The 17444-nt window shown below is 57.1% G+C and overlaps 1 protein-coding gene across 6 annotated transcripts in view; it reads left to right on the forward strand.

The window, feature by feature from the left end:
* SLC29A1 (solute carrier family 29 member 1 (Augustine blood group)) overlaps window positions 1–17444 on the forward strand; it is a 32952-nt gene that overhangs the window by 14500 nt on the left and 1008 nt on the right. For 4 of the 6 annotated variants that reach the window (XM_064445985.1, XM_064445986.1, XM_064445989.1 and 1 more), the window contains 11 exons: window positions 11325–11407; window positions 11895–11976; window positions 12472–12638; window positions 12865–13004; window positions 13213–13347; window positions 13519–13616; window positions 13991–14081; window positions 14210–14301; window positions 14443–14551; window positions 14818–14903; window positions 16635–16834. In XM_064445985.1, the coding sequence (XP_064302055.1) occupies window positions 11379–11407; window positions 11895–11976; window positions 12472–12638; window positions 12865–13004; window positions 13213–13347; window positions 13519–13616; window positions 13991–14081; window positions 14210–14301; window positions 14443–14551; window positions 14818–14903; window positions 16635–16834 (1229 nt within the window). In that variant the 5' untranslated portion in view covers window positions 11325–11378. Of the gene's footprint in view, window positions 1–3219; window positions 3450–4987; window positions 5066–11324; window positions 11408–11894; window positions 11977–12471; window positions 12639–12864; window positions 13005–13212; window positions 13348–13518; window positions 13617–13990; window positions 14082–14209; window positions 14302–14442; window positions 14552–14817; window positions 14904–16634; window positions 16835–17444 lie in introns of those variants that run through there. The other 2 variants (XM_064445990.1, XM_064445988.1) reach the window with 2 other exon arrangements.

Raw genomic sequence — 17444 nt, forward strand, 5'->3', positions numbered from 1 at the left:
AAGCTGGAGGCAATTCCATTTTTTTGCCTGGGATATCCTCCCTTGGTGCTGTGGATGAGCTCCCTGATGGTATTTGCTCTGGATGGGACCTCTGCCCCCTCTGGGAGCCTGCGGCTGCGGGGTACACATGGGGAGCACAGTGCTTTCAGCTCTTCAGGGTTTGTAGGTGTTGGGCTGTGGCTGAGGGCGGCAGGGTTGGGTGGATCTCCTGGCCATCCTGACGAGAGCTGGAGTGTTAGCCATTAACCATGGGAGGAGGCAGACCGAGGCAACACAACCAAGCTATTAAGAAGGAATCCACCTTCCCCTGCAGCTTCTTCTTCCCGTTTTCACACCCTTTCCTCATGGCAATACAAGGCTAGTGTGACTGTGTGGTGAACCACATCAGGGAATTGATCTGCCAGCATGTTCCCAGACTGGGCTGTTACCCCGGAGGCAGCGGGTGCGGGGTGCACGGGCAATCGGGGGCAGGAGCTGTGCCTCACAGGGGGTGGAGGAAGCTGCTGTAGGGCCCTGACTTCCCCTTCCTGGGCTCTAGAGCTGGGCTTGCTCCAAAAGAGGACCCTTTGACCAGAAAAAAACCCAACAGCAGTAAATTGCCTGGCTGTCGATAAACACAAGTCATCCATAACCAGCTGTCTCTCCCTTCCTTCCCCCATGGCTGGGAGGGGGATACGTTGTGCCAGAAAGGGATTGCTGTAGCAGGGGTTAGCCCCTGGGCTCCCTATCGCCTGGCATTGCCATGGGAGTGCATTGGCATCCCAGCGTGTTCAGGCACTTGGGCAAGCTCCAGCAGGACACCTTGCTGGATAGCCAACCCACTCCAACAGAGGCTATGGTACCCTTAGGGCTCCCAGCAGGGAGTCTCAGAGCTACCCTCATCTCCTCTGCTTCCCAAATTAATGCGGGGGAGGCTGGGACGCCAGCAGAGCCTGCAAGTCAATGCCAGCCTCTCCAAAGCACTGTTTCAGCACAAGCAGAGCACTCAGGGGCTCTCAGGTGGGGCTCTCCACACCTACCTGAGGCATCCCTGAGGATGGTCACGGTCCGAGGCAGCCTGGGACCTTGGCACACCAGCTGTGGCACACCATGTGGCGGCTGGTTGCATGGATGCGGCAGCGCTGCAGGTTGGGATTTGGAAGGGATGTGACTTACCCTTTCCTGACTTCTGGCCAGGCTTACTATTGTCAGTCATGAGGGAGAGTCTGTTTTGCTGGGTTTTGAGCTCCCCGCCTCTTGTTGGCTTTCCCTTCCTGATCCTACTCACATAAAGGTTTCCTGTTTGCTGCGGGTTAGCCAAGGCCAGTGGTGAGAGCGGAAGGTTTGGGCTCTGACTTATTCCCTCTAAAGGAGGTGTCCACCTTGAGCCTTGCTCTGGCTCCACATGTAAGACCTTAGTCCTGCCAGAGTGTTTGGGGAAGCTGAGTTGTTCAGGGAGGAGGGAAGTGCGTGCCAGAGGTGGTGTTTCTGCCCTGGGCGTTCACGCCAAGTCCTTTGCTTGCTCCACACCACTGATGGTGTGCTGCCACCTTGGCTTTCCGTTCCTCAGTCCACAAGCCGTGCGCTGCCCACATGGCTTTTCTGGAGCTGCCACAGAGCTGGGACATGGCAAACCTGACTCTCAGCAGGCAGCATCTTCCCCTCAGCCTAATGTAAAACGAGCTGGGAACCATGCAGGCTCCTGGAGTGCCCCAGATTCCTAGGACTTGTGGAGACGGCTTTGCCCTGCTGCTCAGAGCTGGCTGCAACTTTGGAAGTGACTGGCTTTGGGTGTGGTCCATGTGGAGGGAGCAGACCCAGCCGGGACATCCACCCCTTGTCCCTCCTTTTGTTTCTAGGGATCATGGGTTGCCCCTTGGTGGGGACAAAGGGTGTGTGGGGGTGGGGGAGTGACAGATGTGCCCCGTCTCCTGGAGCAGAGCCACCATGCCCTGTTCATTGTGAAATGGCTGCATTTAGCAGCTGAAGCCAGTTTGGGGTTTGCAAGATGCTGTGGCTGTCTGAGCAGCAAGCAGGATCTTGGCAGGACAGGCAGCTGGCAGAGGAACAGTGTGGGACCACAGTGGTGCCAAAATCTGCTTCCCCGCTCGCCATCCCCTTTCCCAGTAGGGCTGTGGACATTTCATGCCAAAAGCAGTGGTCAGCCAGGGCCCCTGTTCCTGAGCTGGTCTACAAGGAAAAGGCCACTTGGTCTGTGGGGATCCAAAATAGCCCTTGTATTTCTGTCCTGGTCACCAGGCACAGCTGACATGCGGAAGATGGAGCCAACCTTGTCCCGCCACAGGCCTGGCAGTGGTTGGCCCCCCCATGTCTGTCCCAGCTTCTGCCAGGGGGCTGCTGGTCAGCAGGGAGGAATCGTCCCTCCAAGTTTTGGGAGCTGGGGGAAGATCATGTTGTTCTGGCTCTGCTTTCACTCCTCCAACCTCCTACTAAATCGGAAGCAGCTGTGCAGCCTGGACCAGCCTCAAAAAAACTGCTGTGTGGTGCCAAATGAGCTCTGCCCCTGTGCCAGCCCCCTGGCAGGGCTGGCATCCTGCTGCAGCCCCTCTGCCGAGTCCTCTGGGTGCTGGGGCGAGGCTTGCTCCCTCCAGCCCCAGGGATACTCTCCCACTTGCTCCAGGAGCTCGGGCAAGGGGGCAGCACAGCCCAGGTGCGTGTGGTTCAGCAGCTCGTGCTGGGTGTGGGCAGCTCTTGCTGGCTGAGGGTCCTGTCCTGCCTGCTGCCAGCTCTGCACATTTGCATCTGGCACTGGCTCAGTACGGGAGGGAGCCTGAGCAGGAAGAACAGAGCCTCTCCCCTGGTTGGAAAATGTGCCCGGGCTGTGGGAGGCAGTGGGGTGGCAGCTGGCAGGGGGCTGCTTTGGGCAGGTGCTCTCGCTGCTGACTGACTGCCAGCTTTTTCTGCCCTTTCAGAGGCAGCCCTGTTTTGGGGATGAGCGAGTGACCCCTGGGCTTGGGCCCTCCTGTGGGAGAGGAGCCCCCATAAAGTGCAGAGAGGCATTTGGGGTGGGGCAGCATGTTTGGGGTTGATCTGTCCCCTCCAAGCCTCCTCTGTTGGTGGCTCCACACATAGCTTGGGGAAGGATTTAGAGGGCTTTTGAGCTCTCCAGTGATTTCACAGCCTCCCTGCCTTGCCCCTCACTGCAGGGCTGTTTTGAGGACCTCCAGGCTGCAATGTAAACTGTCCCCATCCTTCTCCCCCAGCCCCTCACCGCAGGTTGCTCCATCATCAGCTCCCTTGTGTTGTTCTTGGCCTGACTCCTTCCCAGGTCTGCCAGCTTTGAGTTCAGTCCTGGGGCCAGGAACATGAAGCAATGACGGAGGAATCCTCTCCACTCTCCATCCCAGCACCCTGGGGGCCACCGATGGGCAGGTGGCCTCCTGCAGTCCTGCTCTTCCCCTCTAGTGCTGCTCCCTGAGCAGTGACCTTGGAGTAGCCACGTTTTGCTGGTAGGTATGACAGTGTATGGAGAAACTCATCTTGCTCCTCTTTTTCATTCCCTGTCCATGGGAGACTCTCCCAGCCTGGCCCATCTGGGTTTCTTCTTGTGCATTCACTGAATCCTTACCTTCAGACTTGTCTGGCCACAGGCTGTTTTGGTCTCATCCCATCTTGCCCTGTGCTTCCCCTTTATGGGTCTCACCTCTGCTCCTGTCAGCTGCAGACATGAGAGGGAAAGGGGGACCTGGTCCCAAGGACTCAGCCCATCTCTCCAACATGTTGTTGCTGCTGCCCAAGGTGTGGCCAGCTGAGATACCATCTGTACAGATGGGGATTCCTCTTGAGCAAGCCAGAGCATGACTGAGGGGAACCTACTAACGCAGAGGAGATGCATCTGGCAGCCATGCCCCGGGGGGTCTTACCTAAGCACTGTCCCAGCCCATCAGGGAGCATCCCTCCTTCCACCTGGCTGGGCGGAAATGAGGAGTGTCACCTGCCTGTAGGAGAGCTGTGCTGCAGCCAGGCAGGAGCCAGCACTGTGCCTTGTACTGTGGCATGGTTGGGATGGCCTCTGGCCTCCGTGCATGGCTGTCCTGGTATGTGGTGGCCTGTACCACCGGTGCACCAAGCCCCAGGCTCCTCCATGGAAGGAGGATTTGTTCCCAACTCAGAGCTGCCTCTGGCCACTCGTTGTACTCCCAGCTGATTTTTACATTAATGGTGTCTGGTTGTTCTCCCCAGGGGTCTTGTAGGGTTTTCTCCATTGAGAAGCGGAAATGTGGCTTCCTCCCATTGTGCCTCTTCCAGCCACAGCCCTCTGACCGACCTTGGGGGAGCTCCCCTTCCCGCAGCACCCCCTGTGCCATGGCCCCTGGGCAGGACCAGGCAGCCCTTCTGCAGGCTATGCTGACCAGCCCTGAGGACATGGGCTGCGGGGGGCTGCTGGCTGGAGAGGATGCTGGGCAAGGAGGAAGGTCTGGGGTTAGGCACCCCCGGGCTCTCCCTGAACTCGTAGCAAAGCCATGGCCAGGTGGTGTGAACCTGGTATGAGCCTCTGTGCCTGCCTGTAGTGGGTCATCCCTGCTCTCCTCCTAACCTCCAGGCAGCTCCTGGAGGTGCTGAGAGCTGCCTGGAGGCACCACCCAGGTCCTGGAGGTGGTTTCTGCCTCTCTTTGGAGGTTTTTGCAGCTGCCTTGAGTGGAGCCCTGAGCAAATCCACCCCTCTGCCCTTGGGAGAAAGAGTCTTTTTCTTTCTAAACTTCCTACAAATGGAGCCTGAACCTAGCTGTGGAAAAACCTGCCTCTTTACCCAGCCTGCTGAAAAGCAGGTCAGGGTTGTGGCTTGGAGGGGATGGTCTTTTCCTCTGGGGACAGCGGCCTGTTCAGGTGCCATCAGGGAAACCAGCTTGTCAGAAAAGCCCCTACGAATCCTGATTCTGCAAAGAGACTCCTGAAAGCAGCTTATCACTTCCCCTCTGATGCCTCATCTGAAATGATGTTCCCCCTTAGCTCCTACTCCAATATTTGCAGAGCTTCTCCTGCCTCTCCCAAGGCTGTGCTGTCCCCACAGTCCTGTGGCCTGAAGTGACCAGGAGCAAGGGTCTGCAACCAACCTGCCCTTCTGGTAAGCTTCTTGCTGTGATGTTAAAATGTCCCCCAGCAGCGTCCGTTGGGATGCTGAGCAGGAGCATCCATCTGCTCCAGGGGGTTGCATGGGTGTCTGGAGGGGTTTTCTCTGGCCTGGGGACCAGGCGTGCCCGAGCTTGGGCACCCGCTACATGCTGGGGAGAGAAGTGTATGCATTCATCATGGGGCTGCCATTGCTAGGGACCCCTTGTTGGTATTTGGCCAGTGTATGTCAGGGCTGGAAACCCACTCAGAAGCCCCAGTGGGCAGATGGATTCCCACAGCCTCGTGGGACTCGGTGGTGGGTGGAAGAGTCCCAGCTGCATTGCCTGGGGGATTTTTACAGCTGGCTCTGCCCCATCACTGCCTGTTCCCCTCTCCCTGGTGGTAAGTCCTTCAGACACAGTGCTGAAGTCCCACCAGGCCCTGGGGAATTTGCTGCCCAGACTGGTCACTTTACTTACCTGCCTGGGGCAAGGGCCCCCTGGGGAGCCTCTCAGGGCTCCTTGAACTGTCCAGATAAGGGACTTTGCAGCTGACTGGTGTGTGCAGTTCAAAACATGCAAACACGCGACAGGGCTGAATGCTCCCACATGCGCCTGGCAGCCGAGATAATAGTCAGTGCTGGGAGCAGGGACGGCCTCCATAGCTCCTGCTCTGTGAGGAGTTTGCACGGTGGCTGCGAGTGCCACAAGCCTGAAGGTCGAGGGGGTGTAGAGCTGCCTCTTTTGCCAATGGAGGGGTGGAGGGAGCAATGTGAAGTGGGCTCAGGGTCAGAAATGGTGCCCAGGGCTGGGATGCTTTCCAAGGAGGTCCTGAGGAGGCATAGCTGCTGCTCACAGTGTGGAAACATCTGTGGGGTGAGGGTGCTGCATGGGCTGCCTCGCAGGAGTTTTTTTCTACCTGCCAAGCCCTGGCAATGCAGAGGGGTTTGCATGCAGTGAGGCAAGGGTGGAGGCAGAAATGCTCCCATCTAACTGCCTTGCCAAGCTCCCTCCTCAGGACGCAGGCACAAGCAGTGCTGGGGGGAGCGGATGGTGCAGCAGGCCTGTTTGCAGAGAAGCAGGGCTCAGAAAGGAGAAGAACAAGAGTAATAGGAAGTACTGTCAGCTCTGATGAAAACTGCTTGCAAAGTACATCGGGGGTAGGAAGCCTGCCACAGTCTGTTGGAGGGACGGGGGACTGGAGAAAAGAGGCCATAGCAGAAAAGTCAGGTGAAGTTTTTGCCTCTCTGTCTGCTCCAGAAGAGCCTGAGCAGTTTATTCTGCTTTCTTTTGTGGAGTTCCTCAGAGCATCCGCAGAAGAAAGGCTAGAAAGCAAAGCTAAATGGCAACAGGTCGATAGGGCAAGGCGATGTCTACCAAAAGGAAAGGGAGGGTGAACGGGCTTGCTGTCACGTGTGGCCTCTAGTCATTTATTTGCAACTGTCCCGGCCCCAGGGACTGGGCGGGGGGAAAGATGTGACGTTCAGTTCTAAGAAGGGCTGGAGGGAACTTCAGGGAAAAGCTGACTGGTAAATCTGCTGCATGTCCTGGGTGTCTGCACAGTGATGGAGTCCGTGGGCAGCTGGGGAGGCTCCTGCCGAGGGGCCCCCAAGCTGGGGCAGCGCTTTGTAGGGACTCTGGGCTCATGGCGCCTGTGCCACTTCCCAAAAAACATTCAGCCAGGGCTTTCAGCCCAGTTTTTAAGGGAACTGGCTGGTCAAGAGGAAAGGTCCTTGCATGGCTCTGTAATTGGTACGAAAACAGGAAGGAGGGTGTAGGAGTCAGTGGTCAGTTTTTGTGGTGGAAAGAGATCGCTGCATTGGGTCCTGTGTTTTTTCAGTGTGTTCACGAGTGACCTGGAAAAGGGAATGAGCAATGAGATGACGGGGCTTGCTGAGGTGATTGGATTACTCAGGTTCTTAGGGCAAGTGCCAGCTAGGAAGAGTGCAGACAACCATTACGACACTGGGTGGTGGGCAGATGAAATTCAGTTTAGATAAATATCAAGTGATAGATGAGCAGGGGGTGGGGGGAGAAGCCCCAGAGCTGCAAACAAGATTACACAGTGAGCAGGCTGCTTGCAGCAAGGCCTGGGGCTGTTTTGGATAGCTCAGTGTCCGTAAAAACACATCAAATCATCTTTGTGAGTGACAAAGCAGGAACAAAGCAGGAGAGCCTTGAGCTGCTCTTCAAATTCACTGCTCACCCCCTCGCAGTCCCTGTGTGCTCCCAGCCCCAGCATCTCTGGAAGGGTCGAGGGGAGCTGGGGAAGGTTGGATGGAAAACAACACGGACAACTGAAGGCGTGGAGCCATGCCTGGATGACTAAGTGAGCTAGAATTTCTCTGTTTGGAAAACGTGCTGTAGGGTGGATACAATCCAGGCCTGTAGAGCTGTGGCTGACATGGTAAAGCCACCCCAATGTTCATCCACCCTTTGACGACAACAGTGAGCATCTGCATGCAGGGAGAGATGCTGCCATCACTCAGAGGCTCCCAAGTTAAGAGCGGAAGCAGGGATTTCACAGAAGCGAAACCTACTGTGGGCTACAAAACACAAGGACAGCATATTCCTCCCAGCTTGGAGGCTGGGGGAGCAGTTGGGGACTTAGTACTCTTACACTTTCTTAGTATCTGCTTTTGCCCTCTGATGGAGACGAGCTTTTGAGCCAGAGCAGCCTCTGATTTGACCCAGAGTACCTGCCCTTATTTTGGGAGGGCTCGTGTTTGACCCAGTGCCGCGGTGATGGTGCACGATCACACACACATACATCTTGTGAAATACAAGCACGTGTCCTCACAGCTGGTGACTGAAGGTGGAGGTGGGCAGGACACTGCCCAGAAGACTGGTTCCCCAGACCCTTGCACAAGGTAGGAGGACCTGCAAGTAGTGTGGTTAGAGTTCAGGCACACACATGAAATTTCATGAAACGGGTGGTCTCAGAGCATTTCCCATCCTCCAGCTGAGTCACGGCCACGAAGGCTTCATGTGTCTTGCACACCTGTGCTGGGCTTGTTCCCTGCCCGCAGGTAAACCTTGGTGGGCTCCCAGATCAGCCTTCTTGTCAGGAGGGCTCTGGTGTCACCTAGGGTGGCGAGCGGATGTAGGGGATGGGGTGAAGCCTTGTGAGGCTCTTGGCCATGCTCAGAGGAAGTGCTGACCTTATCCCTGCAAAGTGATCCCCTACAAGTGGTGGCAGGAGGAAGCAGGGTGCTCAACATTTGACCCTGCTGTCAGCTCCCTGTCTAGGGACTGCAAGGACAGTGCTATGGCTTGGTGTGGCATAAACGGCTTTTCTTTAAAGAGCTGGTGTTTCTGGGTAGAAACCAATAGCGTGCCTACCCGGCACCGTGAAATTGCTCTTGAGTGTAAAGCCAAGCATGCACTGTGCTTGCCTTCCGCGAAGGCAGCAGAAGCGGGAGAAAAGGCAATGCGTGGGAAGAGAGAGGTAGGGAGACCTCTGAAGCCTGGTGACAAATGGCTGCCTGCAGGCGTGGCTGTCCTGCAGTGCAAGTTTTTCTGCAGAGGTTAGGCAGTTTTGGTGATGCTTGCCCTGCCGTGGGCTCCCAGGGCTTGGCTGGCAATGGGACGACGCATGGCCCAATACCGCAGGTGTCACTTAGCGTCTGTCAAGGCCTTTGTGTGGCACAAATGGGCAATTAAAATTGTGCCATCTCTTGTTTGTACCTGTTCAGAGGTGCTAGGTTGTGGTTTAAGGCCACTCCTTCTTGTCTTGCTCCTTCCGCTTACACGTAGCTTCCAAGGGGATGAGATGGACTGCTCTGCCCCCAGGAACAAAATGGATGTCCTTATGCCAAGGCCCCCAGCATCGCTCCTCCTTTCCCCTATCCCCCAGGCTGTGCAGCCAGCGAGCTGGTAGCTGGGAGACTCCTACGGGAGGTGGTTAGAGCTGTGCTGCGCCAGCCCAGTGGCTGGTGGGTGTCTTCCGACCCCAGTCCCTTACGGTAGGGCTGCTCTCGCTGGATGGGAGCAGGGTTCCCACCTGTTGCTGGTGTTGGTTCATGTGACCTTTTCTGTTTCATGTGACCATTTCCTGTAGTAATGAGTGCTGACCTGTGTGCCCCTTGGCAGGCACTGGCTCTTTGTGGAAAAAAATAGGAGGCACTTAGTGAAGTGAGACAGAAAACAAACAGAGCAGGCAGGAGGCTGTGTCTGGGCAGCCAGGCAGCACCTGCCGAGAAGCTCAGGCTCCTGACGCCTGATGTGGGCACTCTCCGGACAGAGGCAGGAGGTGGCCAGGAAAGCAGCACGGCGGAGCAGCATGCAGCACCCTGCCCTGGCACCCCCTGAGCCCCTATCTCCCTCGCCTCCTCCCTGTTGCCCCTGGCTCCTGCCACCTCCTCCATGACACCCTTCCCTTCCTCCCTTCCCTGGGTGCCTGGGCAGCAGGACCCGGGCTGTGTGCCAGCTGTGGTACCCGACACCTTGGATGCCACTGGACCCACATGGCCCCAGTCCCCGTGACTTGAGCCTGACACTCACCCCCAAGAGCAGGGGGGTGCAGAAGGGGGGCACCGTACTGCCTTAAAATACGCTGAACACAGGGACTTTCCCTGGCTCTGTCCTCCCCAGGTATGTCTGTGGGGTCAGTCCCTGCTCCTGTTTCTTGGGACACCAATGTGACCTTGTGGGGGGCTAGGAGGGGGGCTGGGGGCTTGGTTGGGCAAGGGGCAGCGTGTTGAGGGCTTGCTGGGGACCTGCTGGGGGGAACTGGGCTTCTCTCGCCTGTTTAGGGGAGAGATCTGTTTGCCTGGGGACAAGCAGTGGCCCCGGCGGGTTTTCTGTGTGTGAGGGGGGTGGTAGCTGTGCTTACAGATCCCCCTGCTGATCCCAGGTCAGGGTTTGGGGTGTTCTCCTTCCACGGAACCACTGGCAGGCTGCTGGGAGGGGATTTTGGGATGTTTTCTCTGGAAGCCCAGGTGGCTCACAAGGGTGAGGCAGGAGCTGTCATACCCTGATCTGTCTGCATGGGAAGCAGAGGAGCAGCACTGCAGACTGCTCTGGCATCATGGGGTGGCACCTGCCAGGTCGGTGGGGCTCTGGGTCTCATACAGACATACCTGTCAGTCTGCTCTGACTTTTCCAAGCAGCCAAGAGACCTCCCAAATCCTTCTCCACATCCTACCACCTATGTTTCAGCTCCATACTAGCTGTAGGCTCCCCAACCTGCAGGACCACACTGCGGGAGGAGGCGAGCTGTGCCCAGAATCACGTGGGCACCTACAACAAGGGCCGGGCTCTGCTGCCTTTAACACATGCTGGAGCTGGCAGGGACTACAGATCCCAGCATGCTGCTTTCTGCCTGCCTCCTCCCACGCCCTACCTGGCAGGGTGCAGGCAGGGATGCTGTAGCCAGCAGCAGTGCAGGCGGCTGAGGGGCATGCCCCGAGGGGGCCGGGGGCTCAGTGCCAGGAGCTCCGCTGCAGATGAAGCCCTAGGACAGGCGCTGGAGCACCCCATGCTGCACCACACGGATTGGAAAAGGACAAGGCAGGCCTGCGGCTTCTCTGAGGCGGCTAATCTGCTCTGCCCCAGAAACAGGGAGGGGACTGGGGAGGGAAGGTCCTTTCTCAGGGGTCCTGGGGCTGTGTCTTGGGCTGTCTGCGGGGAGAGCAATGCCAGGGCGGTGGCAGGAGCAGGGCAGGTGGTGATGGAGGTGAAAGAGCGGTAGGCACCGGGGAGGGGACAGCAGTGCTAGGGATGCCCTTGGCTTTCCAAGGTGACCCAGGAAAGGGCTGTGAGAACCTCAGGGAAGTGGGAATTGGAAATGGGGGGTTTGTGTAGTTCTGGCTAGAGAGGCTGCTTAATTAAATGTGTCTTTTGTGCTGCTGTGCTCTGGGTGTTGGAGGGAGGTGGGGGGGGGTGGACATAGCCTGGTGCGCATATGCTTTGCTCACAGTCCCAGGATTGTGGGCAGAATGCTGCAGGCTCACAAATCCCTTAAGAGGCTGCTGTGGAGCAGCTGAACAGCCGGTGCCGAGCAGCCTGGGCTTCTCAGGAAAGTGGCTTCCCTTTTGGAGGGAAGGCTTGATATCCCCTGGCCAGCAGAATAAAGCCATGTGTCACGGCCCTTGACTGAATGACTCTGAGCCACAGGTTTCCCGAGCCGCTGCGCTGTGCTATCCACCATTTGTCTGCTCTGTTAGGCTCCTGGTACTGTGGAGCACTTACCCTGTGGCATGGCCGGATCGTTATGCCCCTGCCTGTCCCATGTCCCTCACTTCCTCATAAAACCCTCTGTTTGCTTTCCAGACGGAGAGCAGCCACGAGACTTACTGGGACCTGTGCTGACTCTTGCCACACAAGATGACAGCAAGAGATGGGCCGCAAGATAGGTAATGCTGGGCTCTGGTGTAGGGGTGGGGGCACATCCAGGATACCAGGAGGTGAGGGAGGACAGGGGACCCCCTCTTTTGCAAGCTCACTGGGCTACCAAGCTGTCCCTTCCCTGAGATGCTCTCTCCATTAGCTTTTCTCTAGCAAATGGGCTATAAACAGTCCCTGGCACTGGGACACACCTTGGAAGCATGACTCCCTCCCAGCTCTGGTGATGGACACTGTGCATCTGGGTGCCACATGCTGAGGAGCAGCCAGCCTCCCCCCGCCTTCACACTCTCCCAGGGAGGGCCTCCCATGGCCCCTCCGTGGTACCATGTCTCCTCCAGCAGCCCAGGCTAGCAGGGGCTGTGGGCAGGGACAGGGCAAAAAATTTTGCCCTCCCTCCTCCTCCTGGTGCCTCCTGCTGTGGGGTCAGGGACAGTCAGAAGCGACTGTCCTGCCCTGCCCAGCATCCCACTCCAAACTGCTCTGTCCCCTCTGCAGGTACAAGGCTGTCTGGCTGATCTTCTTCATCCTTGGCCTGGGAACGCTGCTGCCATGGAATTTCTTCATGACTGCCAGGAAGGTGAGGGCTTCCCGCCTGCTGCTACCCATGGAATCATAGAATGTCCTGAGTTGGAAGGGACTCACAAGGATCATCAAGTCCATCTCCTGTCCCTGTACAGGACAACCCCATATTCACACCATATCTCTGAGGGAGTTGTCCAACTGCTTCTTGAATATTGTCATGCTTGGTACCATGTCTGCCTCTGTGGGGAGCCTGTTCTAGTGCTCCACCACTCTCTGGGTGAAGAACCTTTTCCTAATATCCAACCCATAACAATAATTGCCCCCTGTCACATCTAGGGACCGTGGTCTAGGTGTGGCTGCATGGCACAGCATAGAGCTCCTGTGTTTGCACGCAGGAGACAAAAGCGTGGGTAGCCTGGGTAGGATGAGTGGTGCTGAGGTGGCAGGAGGCCTGGGCATGGGGCTGGAGGGGGACAAGAGTGTGCTGGCCTGAGTGTGCTGGGGGGAGGCCTTCCAGCACCTCAGCCCCACCAGACTCCTTCTCTTGCAGTATTTCATTGATCAGCTTGCGGACCCGGAAAAGAAAAAGACGAACCAGACCAGTGAGGCTGCCATGTCCTCCAACTACCTGCAGACCATGTTTGACAACTTCATGACTCTCTGCTCCATGCTGCCCCTCCTCATCTTCACCTGCCTCAACTCCTTCATCCACCAGCGGTGAGCCTTGCCCCATCCTTGCCCCTGCCAGCCCCCATAGGGCCACCCAGCCCTGGCCCGTTCTCCTGCCCCAGCACTGAGCCAAGCCGCAGCCCATTCAGTCAAGTCAAGGGCAAGACACCAGTCTCCTTTGCTGGGGTTTGGCTGGGGTTCCCATGGGAGAGCTTGGCCTCAGCCCCACAGGCTTTTGGGGGTGGGTTTTCCTCACTGAGACCCCCTCTTGCAGGATTCCCCAGCAGATCCGCATCTTGGGCAGCCTGGTGGCCATTGGGCTGGTGTTTTTAGTCACTGCGATCATGGTGAAGGTCACCATGGAGCCTCTTTCCTTCTTCGTCTTTACCATGATCAGCATCGTCTTCATCAACTGTGAGTGAGGCAGCAGGGGGAAGGAAGGGGTACAGCCCCATGGCTAGGGCTGATATCTCTGGGAGGAAAGCATGAACCTCAATGCGTGAGAGCCAAGGAGGAGGGGGACCTGCCTTGCCCTCACAGGGCGAGGGCCTTGGCTCCCTGTGGAGGTGTAGTCCATCCTTGCTGTTGTTTTCTTATTTCTGCTCATCTTTCCCCTTTGCAGCCTTTGGCGCCATCCTCCAGAGCAGCCTCTTTGGGCTGGCAGGGCTCCTGCCTGCCAGCTACACAGCTCCCATCATGAGTGGGCAGGGCTTGGCTGGCATCTTTGCTGCTTTGGCGATGATCGTCAGTATTGCCAGTGAGTAATTCCAGCGCTGTGGGTGACAGGGCCTTCCCAGAGCACTGCTGGCAACAGGGAGTGCCGGGGTCATGCTGTAGGGTTTGGTGGGAGATGGCAGCAGGGCCTCGCTCCCCTCAGCCCTCGTCATCTTCCTTTTTCCCTACATCTCCTCCCTTCCTGTGCTCCCAGTTGGCGCCCAGCAACCAGAGAGCTTCATTGGTTACTTCACCACAGCCTGTGTGGCGATTGTGCTGGCAATCTCCTCCTACATCCTTCTGCCTCGCCTGGTGAGACTCTGTCATCTTGGTGGGGAAGGGTGTGGGGACATGGGACCTTTGCGCATCACAGCACAAGGACTGTGGCCCGCTGGCAGCCCAGCCTTGGCTTCTACCAGCCTCCACCTCCTGGGTCAGGGCAAGCTCTCCCCTGTCCTGAGGGAGCTCTCTGGGATACTTCCCACCTCAGATATCCCAGTATCCTTGGGGTACTGTGAAAGGAGCCCCTGGGTGAGCAGGAAAGCATCAGTATTGGACATAAGTGGAAGGACTACTTTGCCCATGTTGCATTTGCCGATACTGCCCATATCTGCTATTACCACACAGCTCCTGGCAGCCTTCTTGCATCACACATGAATGAGTTCTCTGTGCCTGTCTTTCTGCAGGATTTCTTCCGATACTACTCCATGAAGGACAAGACAGAGTACCGTGTGTACAATGCAGAGCTGGAGACCAAGAGAGACCTGATTAAGAAAGGTGAGGGGCTGAGAGGAGAAAGAGGGAGGAAAAAGAGGAAGAGATGAGAGGAAGAATGAGACAGAAGGATTAAGTTAGATCTCAGCCCTCTGGGGTCTGCTATGCCCTGTTTGTGTCTCTCCCTGCAGATGAGCCCAATGGGGTGGAGCAGAATAACTCAAAGATCATCCCTATCCACAACCCTGATGAGACGCCCTCGGTTGTTGCTATTTTTAAGAAGGTCTGTGAGTTATCAACTACCCCTGCCATGCCCCTTGTATCAGGGGATGGGCACAGGTGTGGGAGAGCATGAGGAGAGACCAGCCCTGCACTGGTCTCTTGCCCTGTGTTTGGTACCAGCCTCTTTCTTTCATCTGCCTAGCTCTGGGTTATGGCTGTGTCTGTCTGCTTTGTCTTCACTGTCACCATCGGCGTCTTTCCTTCCATCACAGCTAAGGTGTCCACTGTCTTTGGAGAGGAAAACAGATGGCGTAAGTGTGGCCAGGGATGGGATGGGGTAGGAGGAAACTGGGAACAAGGGAAATAGGAGAAAAGAAAGTGGGGCTTGAGGGGCCTGAGGGGAAGAGGAAACCACTGAGCATGATAGCTTGGATATGGACGCTGGCCTGGCTGGGAGACCATTCCAGCCCTTAGTGGGAAACCAGGAGGACCTAGACCTGAAAGACGGCCTCTGTGCAATTGGTGGGAGGGCCTGGGGCACCCTGGGTTCATCAGTGACCTTCTCCCCCTTCTGCAGATTTATACTTCATCCCTGTCTCCTGCTTCCTGCTCTTTAATGTCTTTGACTGGATGGGACGGAGTCTCACTGCTCTCTTCACATGGGTAAGCATGGGGCAGGGAGGAAATGCCCAGGCAATCTCCATCCCCAGGCCCCTCGGCCATGACTCTCACTGCGGCTGCCACCCATGGCTGGGAGCAGGAAGGAGGTGCAGAGCCGACTCCTGCATTGGCTTTAAGTTCTAAGCAGAGATTTATGGGTCAGAGCTGAGAACCACAGTGTTGTCCTGTCCTCCTCCCATCCCTCTTTCAGCATGGCTTGGATCAAGCTGCCTCCTCCATTTCAGCCTCTTTGTAAACAAACCTTCACTCCAGCTATGCAAACAGCCAGGCAGGATGGCGGCAGCGAAAGAGGGTGAAAGGCAGGGCAGCCCAAAATGCAACCTCTGGTCTCTGTGCAGGACACAGCTGCTTTCCTTGTCCTGGGAGCGGGGCAGAGCTGAGCTACGTGGGTCACAGAGCTGTCCCCTGCCGTGTCCCCTTGCTTTCATCTACCCTGCCTAGCTCAGAGCTGCTGGAGCTGAGTGATGGGAGCTGTCACAGGGGGTGGGTGAGGAAGGGGGCTGTCCTGTCTGTCTCTCTTCCTGCCCCTTCACCCACCCCCCAAGAGCCGTTTCCCCCTGTATTGTTCAGACTGTTTGTTTAGAGAAGCTTCTCAGCACCACACACCGTGGGGTCTGTCCAGGCCTGGCTTCCCCACAGCCTGGAGCCACTTCTCCCCCAGCCATCTCTCCTGGCTGCCCTCAGCCTTGGCCATGAGCCGCATTGCCTGGTGTCCAGGCCTCAGCCTCTGTGGTGGGATGGCCCAGCGGGAGACATTTCCAAAACAAGGCTGTGTGGAAAGTCTGACTGTGTGCTGATCGGGTCTCATTTCCCTGGCTGGGGCCCCGCATACTCCTTTTCTCCTCCTTAAGCAGGAAAGGCTGCTGCCCTTGCTGGTTTGCCCACAGGGCAGCTGGCCTAACCTCAGCTTCTCCTGTGCTCATGAAGCGTCCCATGGCTACGCCAGTCCAGGCAGCTCCCAAGGCAGCTGTGGGTCTCTCCTGACCCCCCAGGCCAGTGAGCCCTGCCATCTGTAACCCTGGTACTCCATCGAGGGGACCCCAGACGGACCCAGGCACAACTCATACCAGGGCTGCCTCTGTCCCAGCTGCAGAGACAACACTGGGGGACAGTGCCTCCTTCATTGTCCTAGCCTCGCATGGCCAGGGACTCTGTTAGGATCCAAGGAGACCATAACTCAGTCTGTGCCTTTCCCAGCACTGTCCAAAACAGCCCCAGTGTAATCCCTTTCCCAGATTGCTGGATCTTGCCCTGTTTGGCTGGGGGATGGCGTAGGAGGCTGAAGAGCTGGTTAAAGCCCAGTTTGCAGGCCCTGAGGTGCCAGAGGGGATTTACCTCAGCCAGCCTTGTCCTGCACAGTGGTTGTTGCAGGAGTAGATTGTGTAAGCGTACCCAAGGCTCTCCTGCCAGCCTGTTTCCAGCAAGGGCTTAGCAGTCGCTCACAAGCCCAGCTCAGTATTTTGGCTCTAGTGCTGCTGCTCTCCAAGTCGGTTGGGATAGGACTTACAGACCTAGTAGGACGTCCTTACTGCAGCAGCTGGGGATGCTGAGATTTGTTGCAGCACAGAAAATCTCTCAGCAGCTTTGCCATCCCTGTGGCTCCTCTGCAGCCCTGGTGCAGTAGGGACAGCCTCTCTATAGCCCCTGCCAGCACGCTGCAGGATGGGGAAAGTCTACTTCTCAGGTGCTCAGTGACCTGTGTTTTTCTCGCAGCCCGGCAAGGACAGCTGCCTCCTGCCAATGATGGTGGCCCTCCGTGTCGTCTTTATCCCTCTTTTCATGCTGTGCAATGTGCAACCCCGTCAATACCTGCCTGTCTTATTCTCTCATGACGCCTGGTACATCATCTTCATGATCTTCTTCTCTGTCTCCAATGGCTACCTGGCCAGCCTTTGCATGTGCTTCGGGCCCAAGTGAGTAAGAGTTGGGGACAGGGGAAGGGTTGGTTACACCCCCAGATGCCAGCCCCAGCAAGACTCCTGGAGTCTGGCTGTGCCCAGCTCTGGCATCTGAGAAGGGGATGCAGGCGCAGAGCGGAATCGCCACACCACCTCAGGGAAGGCAACCCCTGCGTCCCATCTGCTAGCCTTGTGCCTCCATATCTGAGATGAAGAAGCTATTGCTTGAGATCTCAGTTTCCCCTATCTGCCATGCTGGGGAAGGTGCTGGATGTAGTGGGGATCTGGAGGGGAACAAAGCATGGCATAGCACCCACAGCAGGGTGAGCCGCCTTGCCCAGCACAGGAGCACAGGCAGCACAGGACCCCAGCTGGGGCTCAGCCAGGCAGGCTGCAGCGTGTGGGGGCAGGAGTCCCTGGGACCGGGATCTTCCAGGCAGCCTGCCTGAGGCACTTTTTCTTTCTTTACAAGCTTGTAATGTGGAGGCAGGCTCTCAGAGCCAAGGTGGTTTTGCTCCTGCTGTTCCTCTGCTGCAGAGGAGCACAACTTCTGGCTCCTCTGTGGCCTCCTCCCATCTATCTGTTGAACACACAGCCCGGAATGGGGCATGTGTTCCTGAGGATG

This window comes from Phalacrocorax carbo, chromosome 3 (genome assembly GCF_963921805.1).
Source record: "Phalacrocorax carbo chromosome 3, bPhaCar2.1, whole genome shotgun sequence".
NCBI lineage: Eukaryota > Metazoa > Chordata > Aves > Suliformes > Phalacrocoracidae > Phalacrocorax > Phalacrocorax carbo.